General features: G+C 45.0%; 2 protein-coding genes across 2 annotated transcripts in view; one reads left to right on the forward strand and one right to left on the reverse strand.

Moving 5' to 3' along the window:
* Window positions 1–26,480, forward strand: part of LOC129712248 (FXYD domain-containing ion transport regulator 6-like) — a 171,498-nt gene that overhangs the window by 23,404 nt on the left and 121,614 nt on the right. The window lies entirely within an intron of this gene.
* On the reverse strand, window positions 7,698–22,719 carry LOC129712243 (uncharacterized). Its single transcript, XM_055660515.1, has 7 exons — window positions 22,487–22,719; window positions 17,775–17,901; window positions 13,842–14,020; window positions 12,624–12,790; window positions 11,846–11,999; window positions 10,487–10,617; window positions 7,698–8,414 (listed from the first exon to the last, which is right to left on the reverse strand). The coding sequence occupies exons 1-7, from the start codon at window positions 22,533–22,535 to the stop codon at window positions 7,782–7,784; spliced, it is 1,440 nt and encodes a 479-aa protein (XP_055516490.1). The 5' UTR covers window positions 22,536–22,719; the 3' UTR covers window positions 7,698–7,781.

The following is a 26,480-nucleotide window of genomic DNA, read 5'->3' on the forward strand; positions in this document are numbered from 1 at the left end:
CCCACTGGTTTATTCAGGTACATTTTCAGCAAGTATATTCCAATGTTTTAATATATATTCTATATCTACATTTTTAATGTAGTCCCCTTTGGTTCCCATTTAATAATTAAAAATAGAATTTCATTTCACTCGCAGCATGTGAAAGATGCAAACTAGAGTGTGAACTTTAGCACTGAGGATCACAGAAGGTCTCGAGTATTTTGCTGACTCTGTCCAGGATGAGATGCATAAACTGTGGAGGTCCAGCAGTAAGTGTGATGCTTCCCTGATGGCCCAGTGCCAAGATCTATGAATGGTCACCCTAGCAAGGCCCAGGAACAATGTAACAACGCAACAGCTTCACCGGCCCACCGCTGCTACACCAGGTTTCCCACACACACACTGCTCTTGCTCATGGAGGACGAGGTGGAGAGGAGAGGTGGGGGAAGGAGATGTAGATTAACTGGAGAGGAAGGGCAACAGAGATGTTAGGAGAGTGAAGTATGGAGCTTGAAGCGGGGGCAGCAGGGTGATATTGGTGAAGTTATGAAGCTTGCCCTAACTTCATGTGCCCGCGCTGGCAGCTCAGCTGATGGTCCAGTTTATTTTGAGCACCACTGTGCTTGACTTGTCAGGAATCAGGACAAACCAGTTTCAGTCATAGCCCAGTTTGCTGGGAGCTCTCAATCTCGACAGCAAATGCTGCGCTGGCTGCAGTCTCTCGGAGAAATAATGGGTGAGCTTTGGGGTCCGAGGACCCTGCGTACAACTCTGGTTTGTTGCTTCAATGTTTAAACCGGATTTATTCCTGCTGCCCTTCCCTTCCCCACCCCCCATCTCGGTAGCACTGGAGAGTAAGGGAACTGTAAAGAATGTGGGGATTGTATACGCTTGTAACATGAGATACTCTCTGCCTCTGAATATATTTATTACTTAAAAACCTCTATCCTTTGTTTAAGAAAGAACTGCAGATGCTGGAAAAATGGAAGGTAGACAAAAATGCTGGAGAAACTCAGCGGGTGAGGCAGCATCTATGGAGTGAAGGAATAGGTGACGTTTCGTGTCGAGACCCATAGATGCTGCCTCACCCGCTGAGTTTCTCCAATCTCTATCCTTTGTTTGGATTAAAAGGACAGGAACTTTTTTAACTTGGTGCCAATGTTTCTGCAATTTTTATTATTGGCCAGGTGAGCAATTACCCAAGAGGCTGCAAGTCTCCCTGAGAATGATGCCAGAGCTGTGTGCACGGGGCCCTGTGTGGCACATCACACTGCAGGTAATGGGTGGATGGCCTCCCCATCTACAATGCTATAGACATGGAGGAGGGCATCCATGCATCTGGGCCATGTCTAGCTGGCAGCTTTTGTGTGTGCAAAGTGGATTTGCAGGGACAATGTCTCTCAGTGCCCACCCTGAACACAATCTCTCTTCATAGAGGGTGCTGATGGTTTATCTTAGTAAGGAATCTTAGAGCACAGCAGCTGATGTTGAATTGCAGGAAGCACAGCGGTTATTTTGTAGATGGCAGATTCACAGAGTGCAAAGTTTGCTAACCAATACAACTGAGTCCAATATTTCACTGCTCGTCCTGGTCCTAAACGTGGCCACAGATCTGAGTCGAGCTTCGCATTAATGGTTCCGCCAGATTGTTAATCATCACCTGTGAGAACATATATGTCATAGGAGCAGAATAGGGCCATTCGGCCCATCAAGTCCACCACCATTCAATCATGGCTGATCTATCTTTCCCTCTCAGCCCCATTCTTGTGCCTTTTCCCCATAACCTCTGGCACCCGTACTCATCAAGAATCTGTCAATCTCTGCATTAAAAATATCCATTGACTTGGTCTCCACAGCACTGTGTCAATGACAGACAGGATCTGGCAGCAAGCACACTAGATTTTGTGCTCAAGTTTCTTAAGATGACTCTGACTTTCAGTTTAAAGGCATGACCACTATCCATGCGAGCGTGGCTAGCTCCAGTGGATCGAGACCTGAACCTTACCAGAAGTACGATGAAAGCCACAGGCTGACCACACCTCAGTGTTGACCTGAGCCCAGCTGCCACCAAAACCCACAGTAATGTGTATCTCTTCTTGTCTGTAGATCATCCGTACAGGAAACTCACAACAGTCGTTCCTTCAGGTGATGTCCTCCGACTTATCGAAAGGCTGCTTACTCCCACGAACCACACAGAGACGGGAAACAGTAAGGAGAAATGAGCCGACATACTCATTCATTGCCGAATAAACCGAGTCTTAAATATCTAACCAATACCTGAAACTTAAAGAAAACAGAAATGCCATTTATATGCTACCTTGCGCAATCTTAGTGTGTTCCTAACGATCTCAAATGTTTTAGAGTTGGAGTGTGGGAGCAAACTGGAGCGGTCACAGTGAGGAACGTACAAACTCCGTACAGACAGCACCCCTGATCAGGATCGAACCTGGGTCTCTGGCGCTGTAAAGGGCCTGTCCCACTTGGGCGTAATTGGCGTGTACAGTGACGCGCGGTAACGCACGGCGCCCCAGGATTTTGGAATGCTCAAAATCTTGGCGCACCACCTGCGTGACGTATCCCTTGCGCACGCTGACGTACTGATGGCGTACGTGATGGTGATGCACTGACGGTGTACGTGTAGCGCATGGTGATGCACCGTTACGCACGAACATTGCCTATGCTAATTTATTATGCGTCAACGTCAGTAACCATGACCATTACGCCGTCAGCGCCATTGCGCGTCATTAGAGCGCCGCAACACGTGACCACCCGGGTATAAAGCGCTCGTAGTTTTGACATATTTTCACTGGGAAAATCCTTGCCACAGAGATCGGACCAAGTACGAATGACATCGCAAATGGCTCCCAAAAGAAGCAGGGCCCAGAAGAGCATTTGGTGCACGACTGTCGTACTGCGACACGACTTTCGTGCAATTGTCGTGCGTCAGTCACTACTGGTTTCTCACGTAAATGACACCCAAGTGGGACAGGACCTTAAGGCAGCAGCTCTACTGTTGCATGCCACCATGCTGCCCACACTAACTAATCAGTACAAACCCTAACGTCACCAGATAGTCTACATCTCCAATAGCGTGGATTGGACGGTAAATATTTAGTGTAGACAAACTCTAATAGTTCCGGGAAGAGAGATCGCAATATATGAGTTATTATTATGATATTAATTATACCAGTTACATTCTCATTTAAATCATTACTGTGTTGAATGCTAGCTGTGAATGTAGTGGAGGTATCATGAACCAGCCCCACACTAACACGTATGGAGAATTGTCTTCCTAGTTCAGTTGAATATAGGACTATTCATTTAAGAGGGAGAATGATAAATATGTGAGGGAGACAGTGAGGGAAAGCTAGGGTGATGGGCTGAGATGAGGTCGATGTGTGTACATGAGGCAGGGACTGTTCCCTGAGTCTTTGTTGTCATTTAAGAGGTCCAATCAGAAACATCAAACAAAAACAATAGTTAATGAAAAGGCAGAGTGTGTGCTGAGGGTAGAGGTGAGATGTGTTCATTCTGATAAAGTTCCTCTCTCTTGTTTCAGATGGTGGAGTGAATACACGAGGGATCATCATTGCCGTCTGCCTGTTGCTGCTGACCATTGTTTCCCTGGCTGCCCTCTTCATCCTGTACCACCGACGTGGACACTCCTTTAAACGTAGACCAGCGATGTTTCTGTAACCACTGCCCCCCCCCCCCCCTCACTGACCCCCCCCCATTGACCCCCCCCCCACTGACCTCCCACCCACCCCCCCCCTCACACACGCGGCTGTGGTCACTCTTGGTGTAAGACCACCCGGGGAACAGGCATGGGGTGAAGCAGGACCTGGCGCTGGGACCCTACACTTGGGTCATTAAACAGCCTAGCCCAGATGAGTAGGTTTAGGATATACAATGGGAAGTGAAAATTACATGTCTCTTCTGTGAAGGTTGGGTTATGTTTCCGTGGGATACGTGTGTGTGTGTGTGTGTGTGTGTGTGTGTGTGTGTGTGTGTGTGTGTGTGTGTGTGTGTGTGTGTGTGTGTGTGTGTGTGTGTGTGTGTGTGTGTGTGTGTGCCATGTAAGGGTGTCTATGTGGATGTGTCTAATATGAGACCAGCTTGTTGCTCCAATGCAAAGACCGTTGTAATCCTTGTTCCTCCTTCTGTATGTCCACAGGACCCAAGATGAACTTCCGTCTGAATATTCTGAGGTACAGTTCACTATTGGTGTGGGTGTGGATAGTTCACTATTGGTGTGGGTGTGGATAGTTCACTATTGGTGTGGTTGTGGATAGTTCACTATTGGTGTAGTTGTGGATAGTTCACTATTGGTGTGGGAGTGGATAGTTCACTATTGGTGTGGGTGTGGATAGTTCACTATTGGTGTGGGTGTGGATAGTTCACTATTGGTGTGGGTGTGGACTAGTTCACTATTGGTGTGGGTGTGGATAGTTCACTATTGGTGTGGGTGTGGATAGTTCACTATTGGTGTGGGTGTGGATAGTTCACTATTGGTGTGGGTGTGGATAGTTCACTATTGGTGTGGGTGTGGATAGTTCACTATTGGTGGTGTGGATAGTTCACTATTGGTGTGGGTGTGGATAGTTCACTATTGGTGTGGGTGTGGATAGTTCACTATTGGTGTGGGTGTGGATAGTTCACTATTGGTGTGGGTGTGGATAGTTCACTATTGGTGTGGGTGTGGACTGTTCACTATCAGTGGGTGTGGACATAAAACAGAATGAAGTCAAAGACTGGCCATTCTATGGAGTGCAGCATGTGCTGTTCCCTGTTTACTTGTTGTTCAGTAAACCTGTTTGGGCAGAGTGAATGTGCTGCATGCCAGCTGCATTATAGTTCAGCTTCACATTGCAGGTCTGAAGAATCTTGCACTAAACGCGGCTCTTCTCCTTAATTCATTGTAACCCACATGGTGCATGCACAATACACCCACCAGCCTTTGTGTAAAACAACAACCTCCCTAGTAAATATCCTCCCCCCCCCCTCACCTTGACTTGTGGAAGTGGCATTGTACTAACTGCTGCCTGGGTTATTTTCACAGGGAGCTGAACGCCATCCAGCTGGAGTTTCATCCCCCATTCACTGTGAGTGGGATGATGAACAGTGTGGGGAATCGCAGCTCAGACCACCAGTTCCAGTATCACAATATGAAGGGAGGGGGTTGGGGGCACAATGGGACTGAAGAGGATGAGCCGTAATTCTCACCAAATCACAACTCGTTTTGCAAAGAAATGCAGAGAATCAAGAATTTGAATCATAAACATTCCTCTACTGCAGTTCCACTGTGCCACCACAAGGCATGGTGTATTTGGTGCCCTTTGCTGGTTATTTATTGTGTGTTTATTTGCTGATTTTTCCAAGAATATTGTACATAATAAACCCCTTATTTGGCTGTAGCAGAACATTGGCAATAACAGGCACCACCCCCCTCCCTCCCCCTCTCAACTGTCCCCCCCCCCCACCCACCCACTCTCCCCCCCCCCCCGCAACCACCCACCCACTCTCCTCTGCCCGCTCACTGTGGTTCACTATAGCAAGGGTTTCTGTAATTCATGTCCAACTTGACACCATTCGGATAATAATCTGCCTTCCTGTTCTTGCCACCAAAGTGGATAACCTCACATTTATCCACATTAAACTGCATCTTCCCACTCACCCAACCTGTCCAAGTCACCATGCATCCTTATAGCATTGAGGGTGCAAGATGACTTGGGCATTCCCGTGAATACAAGCCCAGTCGACCCATTCTTTCATCATATGTCAGTCCAGCCATCCCGGGAATGAACCTGTTGAACCTACGCTGCACTCCCTCAATAGCTGCTCGGCTGTGTGTATGGAGTGGTCATGTGAGGTGTACATAACCCAGAGTGGAGCCGTAAACTTCTGCCATTCATTCTGCACTTTGTACAAGTTCAAGAGGTTCCAGAGTTCCTGCTCATTCATAATTAGTCAGTTCACAGCTTTGGTCTGGCTTGTCCCACTCTCTGTATACGGTCAGTGACGGGGCAAAGACGTTGCCATCAAACGCCAGCCTTGCCTCCGTAATGGCCATCTGATTGGAGGCCAAGACGACTTGAGACTAGGCGTCTCCTCCAGACTGGCCCAGCTGGACAGCAGAGAGAGACTGCTTTATCTGTGCCAGCCTTTGGCTAGGAGTTTAAATTGAAGACCCACCTTTCCTCTTGGGGAGAAATAAAATATCCCAGAGTAAGTTTTAAGAGGGCAATGCAGAGGGATAATTCTGGCCAATATTTATCCAGAGATCCAAAGTGCTGATCTGGGCTTACATGGCACAAAATGACTCCTGCATTTCCCCCAATAATGACCACTCTAGAGTTACTGCAAGCTCATAACAGGAGTGAGTGAGTTATCTTTGACATTGGTGTAATGGGTCTTCTTGGTATCTTTCTCCACCTCTGTTTTGTGAGAAAAATCGGCAGCTAATTTACATTTTTCCCATTTCTGAGATTTATTTGCCAGAGTGCAAATGTTTTAAATTCAATATTTTTGTAATCATTTGAACATGAGAAGAAAAAGACTAATGCCTTGCATTTGTACTAGCACTGAGCTACAGCTCACTAGCAAGTAGTTTGTATCTAGTTGTGATTTTGGAATATAACTATTGCTATAATGTTAGTACCTCCACCAATGTAAAGCACTTTGGCCAACGAGAGTTGTTTTTTAAATGTGCTCTAGAAATAAAAGTGACTTGACTTGACTATAAATGTAGAAATGTTCTGGTGTGAACTTGTGTTCTGTGTGTGAACTTGTCTTGTGGTGTGAACTTGTGTTGTGGTGTGCGCCAATTTGTACTGATCAAGTCAAGATATAATGCCCAGTTAATTGTTTTGCGGTAAAAAAAGACAGAGTGCTGGAGTAACTCAGCGGGTCAGGCAGCATCTGTGGAGAACATGGATAGGTGACTTTTCACAGAGTGCTGGAGTAACTCAGCGGGTCAGGCAGCATCTATGGAGCTAAGGAAATAGGTATGGAGCTAAGGAAATAAGTAACGGTTCGGGTCGAAACCCTTCCGGGTTTCGGCCCGAAACGTTGCCCATTTCCAGAAGGGTTTCGGCCCGAAACGTTGCCTATTTCCTTCGCTTCATAGATGCTGCTGCACCATAACTCAGCGGGTCAGGCAGCATCTATGGAGAACATGGATAGGTGACGTTTCACAGAGTGCTGGAGTAACTCAGCGGGTCAGGCAGCATCTGTGGAGAACATGGATAGGTGACGTTTCACAGAGTGCTGGAGTAACTCAGCGGGTCAGGCAGCATCTGTTGAGTACGTGGATAGGTGACGTTTGGGGTCAGGACCCTTCTTCAGATGTTGGTTAGGGATAATCCATTGTAACACACATGGTGTTACAGCCAGGGATTTTAGGGCAAGAAGTACTCAGATCGAGGAGATCTACTAGTCTACCTGAGAGAACAGACAGTCACCCTAGGGTGCTGTCTATTCCAGGATTCAGCACCTTCATGTCAGAGAGAACATCAGGTTGTATGTTCACGCCTCAGCAGTGGGTCCTGAACACTCTGACCCTGTGGTGGCAATGCTGATTGTGATGCTTGTGTCTAGAATTGAATGAAGATTTTAATTAGTGCCCTTGTGAATAGCTTGAGCTGCCCCAGCTTAGTGATGTGTGGAAATCATTGTTTATCAAGGTGCTTCTAGAAATAAACCAAATTACAATGGGTGGGTGAAATGAAGTTTTTTTTAATAAATAGTTAATTATAAAACGCACGGTAATCACTTTCAGAATGTTGAATATGAAGATCTTTTGTTTAAAGTTCATTATCCATTATCATGACGTCACCTAAAGTGAGAAATGTGTTTGTAAAGTCTTGTGCCACAGTGATGCCGGATATTGAGATGGTGCAGGATGGGGAGTCTGGTGTAGGTTCTGCCATGACACTGCTCATTGCTGCTACCGAGTCGTCGTTAACCCTGGGCGTCTGCCTCTGATAGCCCAAGTCAGCCGTGCCCGTAGAGCATTCGCCTAGGTCCGGGCTTGCAGCCGGGATATGTACCGAGCAGGCATTGCCGGGCTGGGAACTGGTCTGTCCACACTGGACACCACTGGAGTCGGTGCTCTGGACACCACTGGAGTCGGTGCTCTGGACACCACTGGAGTCGGTGCTCTGGACACCACTGGAGTCTGGCGTTTGCTGCCTGTAGAGATTCATAACCTCACCAATCAACACTATCCGCCCAGGCGAGTGGCTGCCAATATCGATCCCACTGTCCACGGAGGATGCCTCCCTCATCTTCTGCTCCGGCCATGGGTCATCCTGGTCCAGAATCTTGGTGACAGGGTGATGAGCACCATCAGCAAACACCTTCTGTACCACCACATCCTCTGTAAAACTCATGTAGTCCATTCTGCTCAAAAACTTCCTGCTCTTTCCAAAGGTTTCCTGTGAGAGGAAATAACAGTTTAATTGTGAATGTAATTTGCTAAGTAATGCAACAGAGAGCACGTTGGGAAATCTGCTGAAGCACAATGAGCGAAGCCCAGCTTCGAGCTGATCCTGAGGGGCCAGGTATAGACCATGCACATCCACCAGCAGGTCTGAGTGCAGCCTAAACCTCATTCACCAACGTGATTCCATATAAACATTCCTGCATCAAGGTAAAGAGTGCTGTGTACTGGAGTAGATGGGGCATGTCTAGTGTAGATGGGACATGTCTAGTGTAGATGGGGCATGTCTAGTGTAGATGGGGCATGTCTAGTGTAGATGGGACATGTCTAGTGTAGATGGGGCATGTCTAGTGTAGATGGGGCATGTCTAGTGTAGATGGGGCATGTCTAGTGTAGATGGGGCATTAGTGTAGATGGGGCATTAGTGTAGATGGGACATGTCTAGTATAGATGGGGCATTAGTGTAGATGGGGCATTAGTGTAAATGGGGCATGTCTAGTGTAGATGGGGCATGTCTAGTGTAGATGGGACATGTCTAGTGTAGATGGGGCATGTCTAGTGTAGATGGGACATGTCTAGTGTAGATGTCTAGTGTAGATGGGGCATGTCTAGTGTAGATGGGGCATGTCTAGTGTAGATGGGGCCTGTCTAGTGTAGATGGGGCCTGTCTAGGGGGGGCAGTGTGAAGATGGGACATGTCTAGTGTAGATGGGGCATGTTAGTGTAGATGGGGCATTAGTGTAGATGGGGCATGTCTAGTGTAGATGGGGCATGTGTAGATGGGTGTCTAGTGTAGAGACGGAGCATTAGTGTGTGTAGATGGGGCATTGTGTAGATGGGGCATGTCTAGTAGATCTAGTGTAGATGGGGGTCTAGTGTAGTGTATGTCTAGTGTAGATGGGGGCTATTAGTGTAGATGGGGCATGTCTAGTAGTGTAGATGGGACATTAGTGTAGATGGGGACATGTCTAGTGTAGATGGGACATGTCTAGTGTAGATGGGACATGTCTCGTGTAGATGGGACATGTCTAGGGGAGATGGGGCATGTCTAGTGTAGATGGGGCATTAGTCGGCATGGCAAGTTGGGCACTGTGGGGTAGCAGCTCAACTAGCTGAGCCACTGCCTGTACCGGCTTCCTTTACTACACCACAAGGAAGTCCAATCCAAGGGGGTAGCTCCAAGCTCAGATTCAGATTCAATTTAATTGTCATTGTCAGTGTACAGTACAGCTGTAGTTACTCATAAACCCTGCGTAGATTATAGCGACGCGTTTCCTTCTATGACAGACTCATGTGACCCAGTTACGTTTGTATGATTCTATTGCTTCATAGGAGTTTCTAAGCATAGCTCCCCCCCCCCCCCCCCCAGATGTACATGTCACAAAGGGAAGTAGAAACTAACATTGCTGGTCTTGCCCCTGTTGCCCTAATGCCATCTATGATTAATACCCGGGTGAATAATAAACTCAGATTTGCAAATTGTCAATTTCTCATCCAGATTATGAATCATCAATGTTACAATACTGAGCTGGCAAACCAGGCGTGAGGATTAACAGTGACGTTACTCTCTGATAAACGCATATGGGGACATTCTGAAAGGGATGTGGAAACTGCTTGTGTAGCTGTAAGCGGCTCTTTATTTTTAATATATACAGAAAAACAGCGATCCCCGCACATTAACATTATCCTATACACAATTGTCCCTAGTGTGTGCAGGATAGTGTTAGTGTGTGGGGATCGCTGGTCGGTACAGACCAGGTGGGCCGAAGGGCCTGTTTCCATGCTGTATCTCTAAACTAAACTAAGTTGAATTCTGCTAGTTTTCTCGATTTAGTTCAGTGTCGCTGATGGAAATACAGGGGGCACTAGTCAGTCAGAAGAGCAGGAGGTCGGGCAGGTTTGGGGTGTGGACGATAGCCAACTATAGGAATGTGTTGGCGTGGAGTCAGGGTAGAGTTATGCCACTTGGCTCATTCTGGAGGTGAGAGATTAGAGCAGAGTTCTTGGCAGTAATTCACTTGGATATAATGGTTTGCAAAACTGTCAGTGAGTGAGAGGAGAACTTACCAGGACAGCTGGAGTCATTCTTCGTTCCTTCAAATAAGACCGGCAGAACATCGCCAGGCAGAAGCAGAGAACAAACAGTGTGATGGTTGTACCAACGACTCCAACGACAGTGTTGATCAAAGTCTCCAAATCTGGTAAAATCAAAGGCCACTAATTATCAGTAGGAATAACAACATAATTCAGACCCTTGAGATTCATCTGCAATTCAATCAGATCAACGTCGGTCCAAATCTTATCTCCATTTGCCTGGGTACTTTGGTTCTTTGTGGATAACAATCTATCACCCTCCGACATCCCGCCCATCTCTGTTCCAAATTACCCTGTTATAATCTGTTCACAATCCCTAAACCAGCCCGATACTTCCACATATTTCAGGCCAAGTCAACCCAGTCTATGCTTCTTGCCCAAAGACCTTTATTACAAGGGAGGTTTTACAGGGACGTGGACTTAGCATTTAGTGTTTTATTTATGAAGTCAACGTGAAAATATATGTTGCCCCAGAAATGGTTATGGATCAAAGTACTGCCAAATAGATCACCCTGTTCTATAATGAGAAGTGTTTTATCATATAATTAAGCAATATGTGTTATCTAGCGCCTCACACAGAGAGTGGTGAATCTCTGGAACTCTCTGCCACAGAGGGTAGTTGAGGCCACACAGTTCATTGGCTATATTTAAGAGGGAGTTAGATGTGGCCCTTGTGGCTAAGGGGATCAGGGGGTATGGAGAGAAGGCAGGTACAGGATACTGAGTTAGATGATCAGCCATGATCATATTGAATGGCCGAAGGGCCGAATGGCCTACTCCTGCACCTAATTTCTATGTTTCTATGTTTTTCTATGTTTCATGCCACTGTTGTCTTTAGCCATCAGATTCCTACTCAGCTTGCAATGGCAAAGTAGGCACTGTGACAAAGGGGTTGACTTCAAACAGGAAGTGTTACTAACTGCGTCACATTTAAATACGTCACAAATTCACATCCCCTTTGCCTCCCAGCGTTTATACTTGTACAGGCCAATTCGTTTTTCATTTCGCACTTTTTACATTCTTTTCCTGGTCTTTCCACTGGGATAAGATCTTAAGCCCATTGTTTACTCACAGGTTTTCTAGGAACATTAGTCGGCCAAAGAAACGAAAACTTGGAAATGTTCAGGCACTTTCTGACAGGAATTGGTTCATTTACTGAGTTTTCAACTCAGCACAATAGACCAGAATGGGAGGCGAAACCTTTCTCAATCTGTCTGGACTAAACTAAACAACAGGCTCCTGAGACGCCACTAACATTTATATTAGTCAAATTCTTTGTATGTTGCAAACCATATTTGGCTAATAAATGAGTTACCATTATGCTCACATTACCTGGATTAGGAGTTGGGATTTTGATACATTTCTCTTCTGTAATGTTGCTTTTCCTTGCGTCTCCGTGCAAATGTACTCTGACGCTGATGCAATAGATAGTCCCTGGTCGCACGGCAGGTTTGACTGGTGCTCCCGAACTGAGAATTTTATCAGACTGTTGGAACATGAGCCGGAAACACATTAGCTATGTTGAAGCTTGTATAAATTCAATTTATTAGTATTAAAGAAGCCTAGTAGACCAAAGCCAGTGTGGGCCTAGCAATGCTCAGCTGCAAGGTCGTGCAGGTAAATGACTGTCCAACTGTGCCTTATGCCCCTGTCCCACTTAGGAAACCTGAACGGAAACCTCTGGAGACTTTGCGCCCCACCCAAGGTTTCCGTGTGGTTCCCGGAGGTTGCAGGTGGTTGCCGGAGGTTTCAGGTAGTGGAAGCAGGTAGGGAGACTGACAAAAACCTCCCGGGAACCGCACGGAAACCTTGGGTGGGGCGCAAAGTCTCCAGAGGTTTCCGTTCAGGTTTCCTAAGTGGGACAGGGGCATTACACTCCTGGGATGACTCGCTCTTGAGAAACATTCATCAGGGCAACAAGCAACAGGAGGATTTTGCTCCAGCCCTGTCAGGAGTGAGTGGGGAGATGTAGGTGGCTGTTTGACTACCAGGGCAGGGATGGGGCAGCAATGTGTAAATTTGTCACCAGCAACCATCCATCAAATGTATGAGAATTACCATTGTCATTACTAACCGCCGCAGAGATTGGCAGAGATCCACAATGTCTTACCCTGTCAGTATCATTCGCATGGACACATATAATGTACTTCAATCCCTGAGGGTACACGTCCCCCATTGACCTGTTTCTCTTTGCTGTGTACAGGGTGGGTGGGAAGAGTCGGACTGTAATCCCGTCATGCTCCACTTCCGTAACAAAGGATGGCAAACCCAACAAGGCTGAAAGGAAATGAAATCCACAATTAGATTTTGGTCAATATCCAAAATGAAAATGAATTAACCTGTAAGTATTAATGTGCCAATGAATGAGTATGGATATGCATGGTGAATGTTTCCATAGGTGTACATTGATGAGCAAGCCTGTCAGTGCCTGATGTCCATAGGTGAATGTGGCAGTGTTTACATCAGTGAGCCTGCATGTCAATGACTATGGACGTCAATGATGATGTCTATGTAAATATCAATGTCTATTCTGGTCTGGATGTGTCTGTGAGCGTAAATATACTCGCCATGTTTATAAGATGGAGCATGTCAGTGAGTATGAGTGACTCAGTCTCTCTACCTTCCCTTTCTGCTCAGTTCCCTCTCCCAGACTCTCAGTCTGAAGGTCTTGACCCGAAACTTCACCTATGGCTTTTCTCCAGAGATGCTGTCCTTGCTTTCCCTCTCTTTCCATCCCCTCCCTCTTCCCAGTTCTCTGACTAATCTGTTATCTCCACACCACCCACTCCCCTGATGTCAGTCTAAAAGGGTTTCGACCAGAAACGTCTCCCATTCCTTCTCTCCAGAGATGTTGTCTGACTCGCTGAGTTACTCCAACATTTTATGACTATTTTCAGTTTAAACCAGCATCTGCAGTTCCTTCCTCCACATAGACCACCTCCCACAATTAACTATGTCAAGCTAGCTGGAGGCAAGAGTCGTAGCTTCTGTTAGTACCAATGCTTACAAAGCAAAAACATCAGGCAGCCTTTCGGTTTTTGGTTAACTTTTGGTTAGGATAGAGTTGATCGAGAGATTATAATCCCAGACCGATCACCTTGAAAGTGAGACAACAGCTATGTTCTCAACTTGTGCCGTGGATATCTACCTCAGCAGTGAATTTTTTTTAAGTTTCAACTCATAATAAAGTAACTTAAAAGTTATCTTCAGTCACCAGATTTGCAGAAATATTTCAAGCTGTCATCTTTGATTAAAAACTGTTCCATATGTGTAGTGGGCACTAGAGGTGATTGATGTAACAGTCACTGTGTGGAGAGAGGTTACTTACTGGAATCGAAGGGTTTGAATATTGTCCCTTCCCATGTGGAGCTTGTGTTGCCAATCACACTTCTGACCCTGACACTGTAGGTAATGTTGACATCCCATGTCTGGTCAGTCAGGTCACAGTAGCAGTGGGGAATCCCTGTACAGTGTGACACAGGGATAGGGTCTTCATCATGTCCATACCTGGGAATCAATAACAAGACTCGTCAACACATTATCAGGCAATCTAACTCTCTCAAGAAGCAGCCTCATTCCGGCGTTTCGTGTGCTAACTCTGGGCATTCATATTTCAGGATCTTCCATCACACGATCTCAAGATACAAGATACAAGATACAATTTATTTGTCATTTGGACCCCTTGAGGTCCAAACGAAATGCCGTTTCTGCAGCCATACATTACAAACAAATAGACCCAAGACACAACATAATTTACATAAACATCCATCACATCGCTGTGATGGAAGGCCAAAAAAAATTATCTCTCCACTGCACTTCCCCCCCCGATGTCAGAGTCAAAGTCAAAGTCAAAGCCCCCGGCTGGCGATGGCGATTGTCCCGCGGCCATTAAAGCCACGCTGGGTGATGCAAGGTGATCTCTTGCCTACAACCACCCTCCCTGATACTTATAAAAACAGGGGAGGACTCCTTGTGTCCAAACCCACCTTTATACAACCCACCAGTAAAAGCAGGGGAAATGTAGAAACAGGGTAATGCAGCGGGTAGAGCTGCTGCCTCACAGTGCCCCAGACCCAGGTTCGATTCTGACTCTGGGTGTTGTCTGTGTGGTGTTTGGGTGAACTTTGTGTGTTGGTTGCACGATCTCCACGTGACAGCATGGATTCCTCCCACATCACAAAGACATAGTTTAATCGGTTATGTGAATTGCCCCGAGTGGATACAAAAGTGGGAAAACAGAACTGACGTGAATGGGCGATCGTTGATCGGGATGGACCTGTTTCCATGCTATATCTCTCAATCAATCTACTCTTCTGTGCCTTGCTGTCTATGTAAGCTTGCAGCACACTGCTGTGTTCTCCACGTTAAACAGGAACTATATTTCAATGTGATTTGGCCATGCTGAAAGGGCATTTGAAAGGCACTAGTTTCATGCAGGTATTTTTTATATGCACTTATATACATGTGGAGCCCAAAGTTGTGTGTGTCAATCGTGATACCAGTTGTGTGTTTGCTAAAGGTGCTCTGTTGAGAAAAGTCTATTACTTTGAAACAACCTTAAACATTTCCACTCTGGGCATGCTAAACATTGTATTAATATGGTGACACAACATCACTTAGATAGACACAAAAAGCTGGAGTAACTCAGCGGGACAGGCAGCATCTCTGGAGAGAAGGAATGGGTGATATTTCGGGTCGAGACTCTTCTTCAGACACTTTGGCAGAACCATTAATCCTGTAATCTGACTAAATCAACACCATTTTCACAGCAGGGCGCAGAGTATTATTGTCCAATTACCCTGAAACTTGCGCACTAAAGGTTTGGCTCTCCACAGTAAAGGCTTAGTGGTGGAATGGTAAACCCAAAGTCATTGAAACGACTTGCAAATGGACTTGGTCAGAATACTGAGAATTACAGTTTCACAGATAAACAATGTCAATTGTGGGTTTTACAATTAACTCGGAAACAGACTTGGTAAGATTAGGGTTTTTCACAGAAAAGGTGGATGTGTTTACATGTAATGGGTGACTCAGGGCCAAACCAGGAACAAGAAGTCTGAAGAAGGATGTCAACCCGAAACGTCACCTATTCCTTTTCTCCAGAGACGCTGCCTAACCTGCTAAGTTACTCCAGTTTTTTGTGTCTATATTGAGGTCTATGTTCGGAAGAGCATAATCAAAGTGCATTTAAAGGCTGCTTTAGCCCTTATAATTCCAAAACATCTCACTGTACAAGTGGGCTCACCAACACCTTCTCAAGGGTTACTGGGGATTAGTGACAGAATGCTGGCTTTATTAGTGACAAGAAAAGATCCCTCTGACTTTCCTGCTGTAGTTTCTGAGGCTGGCATGTAGTGTTCTAGTTAGAGTGCTGTGTTGACACAGTTCTTCACATCACCGTTTACTTCTCAGTTTAAACCACGCTGCTGAGATAAGTACGTAATCACACACGCAAGATCCATGATCACTGTGTACCGGTTTTAACATTCCCAACATTACAACACAAATACACGAAACAGCGTCAGTGAAAGTCAATATTAACAAAATATTGATAAATCAGGAAGTTAACTGTAAAATGTTGAAATATTGAGTAAATGAAACTTGAACTGTTTTTATACAGGCAAGTTCTGAGTCATCATGTTAGTCCCTACATAAAGCTATTTCAGTTATTTCACTGGCTCAGACCTCCACTGAATCACTGCCCAAATTTTATGTGAATTGTTCATCTGTAAACATACAATTCCTATTACGCCCAGCTTTCGACCTGCTCCAGATTAAACAGGATGCCCCATAACTCAACTGTGGTAAATAATGAAGGGGTTGTACAATGGTCTCCAGGACAACGTTGATCAACCTGGGAAATTAACTCTGAAAGCATAAAATTAATGCTGCAAAACGTGTAATGTGACATTTTCAATTCGAAGTTATGAGGAGAAAGAAGGAGACACAGCCTCAAGTGCTATCTAAAGAGAAATAAACGTGTTGGAGTAACTCAGCAGGTCATGCAATATCTCTGGAGAACAGGGTCAGGTGACATTTTGGGTCAGGACCCTTCTTCAGACTGATTGTAGGGGTGGAAGAAAGCTGGAAGAGAGGTGGCACAAAACCTGGCATCTGAGGAAGGGTCCCGACCCAAAACTTTGCCTATCCATGTTCTCCACAGTTGCTGCCTGACCCGCTGAGTTACTCCAGCACTCTGTGAAACATCACCTATTCATGTTCTCCACAGATGCTGCCTGACCAGCTGAGTTACTCCAGCACTCTGTGAAACGTCACCTATCCATGTTCTCCACAGATGCTGCCTGACCCGCTGAGTTACTCCAGCACTCTGTGAAATGTCACCTATCCATGTTCTCCACAGATGCTGCCTGACCCACTCAGTTATGGTGCAGCAGCATCTATGGAGCTAAGGAAATAGGCAACGTTTCGGGCCGAAATCCTTCTGGAAATAGGCAACGTTTCGGGCCGAAACCCTTATGGGTTTCGGCCCGAAACGTTGCCTATTTCCTTAGCTCCATAGATGCTGTTGCACCCGCTGAATTACTCCAGCACTCTGTGAAACGTCACCTATCCATATTCTCCACAGATGCTGCCTGACCCGCTGAGTTACTCCAGCACATTTTGTCTTTTTTTTTGTGGGAAGTGATAGGTGGATAAGGGTAAGGGGTGTTTATAATTGTCAGATTCAGTTGGTTAAAGGCCTGAGATGAAAGGACAGAGTGTGAGATAGGGCCTGTAAACTGTTGCATACGGTGCCCAGGGAAGAATGTGAGGCGTGCTCTGGACACAGCTGCCTGCCACTAACTGGAGTCCACTGGGTGCTGCTAACTATGGATGCTTGCACTGATGGGTACCCTGTCTGCATGCTCTCCGATTCCAAATACAAATAGTTGCAGTTGAAACAATTAGAATAAGTGCTGCTTGTTGTATTCCAGGCACCCCAGCCCCTGCCCACATTACAGAGCTCACATTGCCCATATATTCACCACTTCATGCCAATCATATGCAAGTTCAATCCAGTTCAGTTTAGTTTATTGTCACGTGTACCGAGGTACAGTAAAAAGCTTTTGTTGCGTGTTAACCAGTCAGCGGAAATACAATACATGATTACAATTGAGCCACTTACAGTGTATAGGATACATGATAAGGGAATAATGTTTAGTGCAAGGTAAAGCCAATAACAGATTCAGTTGCTGCATTAGAACCTTCACATATCCTCAAAGATCACCATGTTGGCTATGAGACAACGAGACTCTCTTACCTGCAATACTGCACGTCATATCGGATGTGTTGTGGACCATTCTCTGCTGGACTCCAGTGAAAGATGTTTTCAGTATTCACAGAATTAAAATGAGGATGTAAAGGGGGCTGCAGGATGATGTCAGCTGCTGCAAAGAAAGTTACAACAATAATTCCAGTGATCAAAGTTCACTCCACAGGTTGATTGTCAATGTTGTTTCACACAATTAGAATTCCTCTGAACTTCCGCACATTTTTTCAAATCATTTCTCTTAGACGGGATAAAAAGTTCAAGACCCAAGAGGGGATTACAATGGGCAGAGAGCAACAGGAAACAACATACAGACAATCAGTGTGTGGAATTGTGCACAAATATATCAATGTGTTGTGCAAATAATTACATTTGGTCTTGTATGACAATAGACAATAGACAACAGGTGCAGGAGCAGGCCATTTGGCCCTTAGAGCCAGCACCGCCATTCAATGTGATCATGGCTGACACAGGTATGACACATGTCTCACATGTAATTCCTGCCATGATTTGCACTAAGAAAATTCCACCGTATATGCAGTACGTTGAGATAATTTGGGCCCAATGATACCAGAGAAATGCAACCTACTTTACGGAGACCAGAAAACATAATTTGGCCCCACCTCGTTCACGTTGCAATTCCCAATGCACAATGAAAATCTGCAATTCAACAATAGTTTGTTTGACAAGTCTGTACAAGGCCCTTGCAACCATCCCTGGTGTGTGCGACTTAGCTGGAGGGAGATGGGGTGGGGTAGCATGACTGGAATATATCCATATGAGCTCACAGCTATAATCATGTTAATAGTGAAGGTGGTTTTGCTCTGGACCCTGTGTGTGTGGTCTTTTTCAGCAGCCAGGGGACACGATGTTTGCAATACTCATTATTTATATAGAATATATAAAATTGAGAGCTCAGAAAGATACCTTTGATCGTGCAATACATGCCATTGTTAATGCTCCGTCACCAGGTAACCCAACCTTCTCTATCTCATCTACTTGGCTTACCCACAAATGTACCAGCATTCCATTCACTTCCACAACCCAACACAGGCAGATGTTTAGCTCTCTAGCCACTCTGCAGGTAGAGTCGCCCATTCATGAGCAAGTAATTATGTCATTGTTGATCCCTAGAATTTCTCTGAAGTGAAAACATCTTTTCCACCTGCTTCCTGTTAAACTATATCATAATAAAATAATGTGGGGAATTCAGTTATCGAATGAATGTGCAGACTCTTTTGCCCAAGGGTTGGGAAATCAATGTACTATGACAGCATTTAAAAAACACTTATGCAGGTACATGGATAGGAGAGGGTTAGAGGGATGTGAACCCAATGCAGCAAATGGGTCTAGCTTGGATGATGCACCTTGGTCCACATGGACGTTGGGTTGAGGGCCCCATTTCCATGCTGCATTGTTCTATGAATCTAATATTACAGAACTACATAGATATAGACAATAGATGCAAGGGTAGGCAATTTGGCCCTTCGAGCTAGCACCGTCATTTCATGTGATCCTGGCTGATCATCCACAATCAGTACCACGTTCCTGCCTTCCCCCCATATCCCTTGATTCCGCTATCTTTAAAAGCTCTACCCAACTCTCTTTTGAATGTATCAACTGAGTCGGCCTCCACTGCCTTCTGAGGCAGAGAATTCCACAAATTCACAACTCTCTGTGTGAAAAGGTTTTTCCTCATCTCAGTTCTCACCCTAGATCCTCTGGCCACTAGTACATCTGGGAGATTATTTGTGTCGTCCTTAGTGTAGACGGATCCAAAGTACCTGTTCAAATCGTCTGCCATTTCCTTATTCCCCATAATAAATTCACCCGTTTCTGTCTTCAAGGGACCCGCATTTGTTTTAACTAATTTTTTCCTCTTCACATACTGATCATGTGCTGATCTTTATCAGCTTTCTACTTGTTGTGGTTTGTGTGCCGCCTACCTATTCTGGCAAGTAATTCAATAACTCTGCATGTTAGTAGCTGCCTGATTGTCACGTAACCAAAACCCGATAGATAGGGTTTACTAATAATCCCGTCTGACCTTTTGTTACTTTTTACCACCAAACGCCCCTGCTTTGTGCATAGGCGAATTACAAAGATCTTCAGGGTCGGTGCAGATTAGACTGGACCCTAGCAAAATAATTGGGAAAATGGGATCTGTTGCAGCACGCTATGTTGGGATGGAAGGGAAGGCGGAGGAAGCAGCATCCAGTGTTCCTGTTTCTCACGGTGACTCATGGAGTTATCTCTTATTCATGGTGTTATCTGCATTAACTGTTGGAATTTTGTGAAGGCGTAACTACAGATGGGAGAAAACCAGTAGACATGGCGTAATTGGATTTTCGTAAAGTCTTTGGTAAAGACCCATATCAGTCTGAAGAAGGGTTTCAGCCCGAAACGTTGCCTATTTCCTTCCCTCCATAGACGCTGAGTTTCTCCAGCATTTTTGTGTACCTTCGATTTTCCAGCATCTGCAGTTCCTTCTTAAACCCATATAAAGATAATGTGTAAAATGAGGTGCATGGAATATGGAGCAAAGACTAGTTGAGAAGAGACAAAACAGGATTAACGGAGTGGTCGATGAAAACTAGTAGGATCATTGCTTGGGCATTGGCAAATCATATCACACATTATGTGTAGGAAGGAACTGCAGGTGCTGGTTTAAACCTAAGATAGATACAAAAAAGCTGGAGTAACTCAGCGGGACAGGCAGCATCTCTGGAGAGAAGGAATGGGTGACATGAGGGAGTGCATTGTAGGTTCACCAGGTTCATTCCCAGGATAGCAGGACTGACATATGATAATAATAATAATAATAATAATAATTTTATTTATAGAGCACTTTAAAAACAATCATAGTTGCAACAAAGTGCTGTACATCACTAATCATTGACAAAAAAGTTAATACACACCAATAATAACAATCAAAAGAAATAGTAGGAAAAGACATGTAAAATAAAGAAACATTAAAAACAATAAAAACAGAAGCAAAGTCTCAGGCATGGTCAAAAGCCAGGGAGTACAAATGATTTGAAGATGGACATGATGAAGGAATGGGTCGACTGGGGTTGTATTCACTAGAATTTAGAAGGATGAGAGGGTATCTTATAGAAACATAACATTTTAAAATGATTTTAAGACAGGCTGGATGCAGGAAAAAAAAGTTCCAAATGTTGGGGAAGTCCAGCAGGGGTCACAGTTTAGGACTGAGATGAGGGAAATCTTCTACACGCAGAGAGTTGTGAATCTGTGGAATTCTCTACCACAGAAGGCAGTGGATGCCATTCACTGGATGTTTTCTAGAGAGTTAGATTTATCTCTTAGGGCTAAAGGAATCAAGGGACATGGGGATAAAGCAGGAACGGGGTACTTAGATACATAGACAATAGGTGCAGGAGTAGAGGCCATTCGGCCCTTCGAGCCAGCATCGCCATTCAATGTGATCATGGCTGATCATCCGCACTCAGTATCCCGTTCCAGCCTTCTCCCCATATCCCCCGATTCCGCTAGCCCTAAGAGCTCTATCTAACTCTCTTTTTACGGTCTTTTAACTGTAGATGACCAGTCATGATTATATGGCTCGAACAGCCGAGTGGCCTATTCCTCCACCTATTTTTCTATGTTTCTATGCTCCCGTAATTTAAACTCAAATACTTCCTTCAGCTAACACTGCCTTTTAAATTCAAAGTCGCCTCTAGAGACTCAGGCGCAGAGTGCAGTTAGCTAACCCGGGTGTGTACAGTTGTGAGTTCAAAAACTCATAAGTGATAGGAGCAGGATTATGCCGTTCGGCCCGTCAAGACTACTCCGCCCTCATGGCTAACCACATTCTCCTGCCGAAGATAGACACAAAATACCGGAGTAACTCAGCGGGTCAGGCAGCATCTCTGGATAGAATGGGTGGCGTTTAGTCCGCTGAGTTACTCCAGCTTTTTGTGTCTATCTTCGGTGTAAACCAGCATCTGCCGTTCCTTCCTATACATTCTTCTCCTGCCTTCTCCCCGTAACTCCTGACACCCGTACCGTACTAATCAAGATTTTGTGAATCTCCGAGTTTGTGAAGAGTTTAAAGCAACGGGTGGAGGTGACTATGAAACCACGGCGTGGTACAGCGGCAATGCCCTCCTCTGTGGAGTTTTTCCTTCATTAACATTAAACAAAAGACTATCGGATCAATAACAAGTTGCTTTCCCCGGAACATTGCTGCGGCACACAGGGCGATGATTGCATTTCAGGGAATACTAATTTGGCTGAATTTGTGTGGCCAAATTAAGCGACCCAAAATGCTGGAGTAACTCAGTGGGACAGGCAGCATCTCTGGAGACGTTTCGGGTCGAGACCCTTCTTCAGACCTCCCCTACCTTGAAACATAGAAGATAGGTACAGGAGCAGGCCATTCGGCCCTTCGAGCCAGCACCGCCATTCAATATGACCATGGCTGGCCATCCACAATTAGTGCCCCGTTCCTGCTTTTTCCCCCATACCCCTTTAGCTGTGACCAAGTCCTAATCAGCAGGATTAACTGCGCCCGAGAAACGCCAACTAACGCCACTCCACAAATTCTCTCATTTCAACACATTTCATCGCTGAGTTAATGTTCGACACGACAGGATAAAACGTGACCAATAAATTCTACAGCAACAAGAAAGTTTTCGCATTTTGCCGAGTAGATCGCTTTAGTAGATGAATGAACCTACCGGCGAGAGTGGTGGCCAGTGACAGGAGAGTTGAGATCACAAGTTCCATTGCCCTTTGCTGTTCCAGTGATTAGATAAATATCCAGAGAGCATACCCCGCCTTTAGCCCTCAGTGTACAAAGCCAGTCAGCCTGGCCCCGAGGCAGGTATAAACGTGGGAGGGAAGAGGGAAGGCCAATCCGCTTCCGCCCCCACGACCACAACCAGTAATCAGCAGTAGCGGGGAGTTTTCTTCAAACTCTCCCAGAAGCTGATACACTGACTGAGCTCACCAGCACGGGGTGCACGGAGAGGAAGTGCCTCTTGGACCTATTCCCGGCCGGCCGGTGTGAATAGGGCGACGAAACCGAAATCTGCTCTCCACGTAACACAAACCATTAAAAACTCCACATTTGCCAATTTTCAAATTACAACAAAATAGAAGTGTTCTGCATTTTTGAATGTAGACCGAAAAGTCGGCGAATGTTGGAATATGGCACAAACAGAAAAATAAAGGCGACGACAACCGATGATATGCCATTTAATCTGCAGTGAAACTGAAAGCTGCCGTACTCGTACAATTTTACACAAAAAACCATTAAAAACTCCACATTTGCCAATTTTCAATATACAGACAACAAAATGAATGTGTGGTTTGAAATGGTAGACCGAAGCAAGTCGGCGAATGTCCTGGATTTGATGACACAACAGAAAATCCAAACGCAAAGTGCCTTTGATGAGGAACACAGAGCCTGTGGAGGGCAATAGATCCTCTGGATCATCTGAAGCCTCTCCCTGTCTGCCATGGTGCAGCTGCCCCATGCTGTAATGCAGTATGTCAGCAGGCTCTCGATGGGAAAATCAGCAGAAATCCAGGTTGTGCTTCCTGAGGTCAGCCGCTGCTGAGCCTTTTGTAAAATTGTTTATGTCCAGGAATATCAGCAGCGATATGGGATCATCAATTATCCCATGTATAGGGAAAATGAAATCTGTATCATAATTTTTGTAAATATTGTTATGTCAATATTCATATCACTATTCATTAATTTTCGTGAAACAATATTAAACCATTTTCTAAAAGGGTTAGGTTTAGTTAAATAAAAATCCCTTTAGTTAAAAAGGGATTGGGTGCACTAGAATTACACTAGATTTAATCAGTGCCACCAGAAAAGTAAATGCAAAACTTTACTGCTTCTTCTTGTGTATGTCATGCACAGCCTAAAGTTGTGTTCTATTTGATCTTATTTGATTGTGCGCGCCAGGTTGATTGCATTCGTCGGTATCTTTGGTCGAAACAGGGCGGACCACGTGAAGGTTGCAATCTCCCACCCCAAACGTTTACTTCTGTGTAGAGTTTGTTTACAAGTTTACAGGTTATATTGAAAAGCCACCGTTTTTATTACTGACCGCACTCATTAGAATTAGTGAAGAATGGTGGTGGCAGGGATATCATCCAGAGTCAACTTGTCCTTTCTCTCCAGAGATGCTGCCTGACCTGCTGAGTTACTCCAGCTTTTTGTGTCTATCTTCGGTTTAAACCAGCATCTACAATTCCTCGTTTAAGAAGGAACTGCAGATGCTGGAAAATCGAACGTACACAAAAATGCTGGAGAAACTCAGCGGGTGCAGCAGCATCTATGGAGCGAAGGAAATAGGCAACGTTTCGGGCCGAAACCCTTCCGGGTTTCGTCCCGAAACGTTGCCTATTTCCTTCAGGGTTTCGGCCCGAAACGTTGCCTATTTCCTTCGCTCCGTAGATGCTGCTGCACCCGCTGAGTTTCTCCAGCATTTTTGTGTGCCATCTACAATTCCTTGTTTTTCATTGTCTATCTGAAGGAAGGGAAGCACCAGGCTATCCCCATTCCTCCCGCATGTCAATATTGCATCAGACCGCAAACAAGAAGGCAGGTTCTCAAACTGGTCAGCACAGTGGAGCATGAAAGTCGAGCAGCTGCCTCATAGCACCAGAGACCTGGGTTTGATCCCGATCTTTGGGGCTGTCTGTGTGGAGCTTGTGCGTTCTCCTTGTTACCACATCTACTTTCTCTGGGTGCTCTGGTTTACCCCTACATTCCAAACACGTGCAGGTTTGTAGGTTATTTTACAAAATTGACCCTAATGTGTAGGAACGTTAAATAATGTGGAACTGGTGTGAATGGGTGATCAATGGGCAATGTACCCTGGAGAATCACCAGGATGGTACCTGGTGTAGGGATATTTCAGTTAGGAGATTCAGATTCAGATTCAGATTCAACTTTAATTGTCAGTGTACAGTACAGAGACAACGAAATGCAGTTAGCATCTCCCTGGAAGAGCGACATAGAATATGATTTCAATAAATAAATCTTTTTACATGAGATGAAACTGGTGAGACGAGTGGAGGAGATTGGGAGTCCATAAATCATTGGAGCAGTATTAGGCCATTCAGTCCATTGAGTCTGGTCCCACCATTCACTCATAGCTGATCTTTCTTTCCCTCGCAACCCAATTCTCCTGCCTTCTCCCAAGTCAAATATATTAACATTAAATGCGGCTATTTGTCAGATACATTTGCCAATATTAAAGGGGGATAAAACTAAAATAGGTTTAGGGTAAGGGGTATGAAATTTTGAGGGTATCTGCAGAGGACCTTTTCTCCCAGAGAGTGGTGTGTAGCTGGAATGCACTGCACACAAAGGATAGAAGCAGAGTCGGTGACAACATTTAAGAGGTATCTAGAGTATTTGAGGGCACTGGGCCTGTACTCGCTGGAGCTTATAAGGATCGGGGGGGGGGGACACACCTCATTAAAACTTACCGAATAGTGAAAGGCCTGAATAGAGTGGATGTGGAGAGAATGTTTCCACTAGTGGGAGTGTCAAGGACCAGAGGACAAAGTCTCAGACTCAAAGGACGCACCTTTAGCAAGGAGATAAGGAGGAATTTATTTAGCCAGAGGATGGTGAATCTGTGGAATTCATTGCCACTGACGGCTGTGGAAACCAAGTCAATGGTTATTTCTATGCTGGAGATTGATAGATTCTCAATTAGTTGGGGGATCTGAGTTTATGGGGACAAGGCAGGAGATTGGGGTTGGGAGGGTGAGATAGATCAGCCATGATTGAACGGCGGAATAGACTGGATGGGCCGAATGGCCTAATTCCGCTTCTACACAACTTATGAACTTGAATCATCTAGACATAGAAGACTGTAGGCCAAATACACAAACATTTGATTAATAGGATTTGTTGGCATAGATATGATGGGCCAGATGCCTGTTGCTATACCGTGTGACTCTACAATCTTGTGTAAAGAAGGAGAAGTGTTAACACATATCTATAAATTCAATTCCTGTCTTGCTTTGACTTCATAACAGTTAAGGATTATTCGTGGGGAAAATGTTTTGTTTCATTTTTGGTTCCTTATCCATTAACTGAACAGTGTCATGAGATTATGGGACCAGTGGTCTGTGTAAAATAGGATCATACTTGTTCATTTTACAAAGCTAAATTAAGCTGATTGCTAGTGTAGTTATTCTGTACTTTCTCAAGAAAAACAAAGGATTAAAAGTCATTGAAGTACTACTCAGAGTAACACTGCTTGTCCCAAATTCCAGTTTCACATTTTCATATAATGTTGCTGTTTCATGTGAACTGTAGCTCAAACCAAGTTGTGGTTCTGTTCAAAAGTTCCTGCTTCCCCTCAATAGCCGGGCCGTTCGCTATCGCTGTAACCTCTTCAAACTTTACAGCCTTCATATTTCTGCCTTAGTCGTTACAGTATTGTTCACTCCGCAGGGCAATTGTTCCAGCATCAGCTTACTAGGCCCTAAATCTTTCTACCTTTCCTATTTTTACATAGAGGGTGGTGAGAGTCTGGAATGTGCTGCCAGAGGTGGTGGCTGTAGCAGATATGTTTATGGCATTTAAAAGACTTTTGGATAGGCACATGGATGTGCAGGGAATTAATGGATGTGGGTTATGTGAAGGTAGATAAGAGATGGTCTTGGCATTATGTTCGGCACAGACCGGGCCTG

Source organism: Leucoraja erinacea, chromosome 32 (genome assembly GCF_028641065.1).
Source record: "Leucoraja erinacea ecotype New England chromosome 32, Leri_hhj_1, whole genome shotgun sequence".
NCBI lineage: Eukaryota > Metazoa > Chordata > Chondrichthyes > Rajiformes > Rajidae > Leucoraja > Leucoraja erinaceus.

Coding starts and splice junctions, on each gene's coding strand:
- LOC129712243 (XM_055660515.1), bottom strand. CDS start 22,535: ATGGAACTTGTGATCTCAACTCTCCTGTCACTGGCCACCACTCTCGCC. Junction 12,000..12,623: donor ATGCGAATGATACTGACAGG/GTAAGACATTGT, acceptor ATGTTCCAACAG/TCTGATAAAATTCTCAGTTC. Junction 10,618..11,845: donor AATCCCAACTCCTAATCCAG/GTAATGTGAGCA, acceptor TGATTTTACCAG/ATTTGGAGACTTTGATCAAC.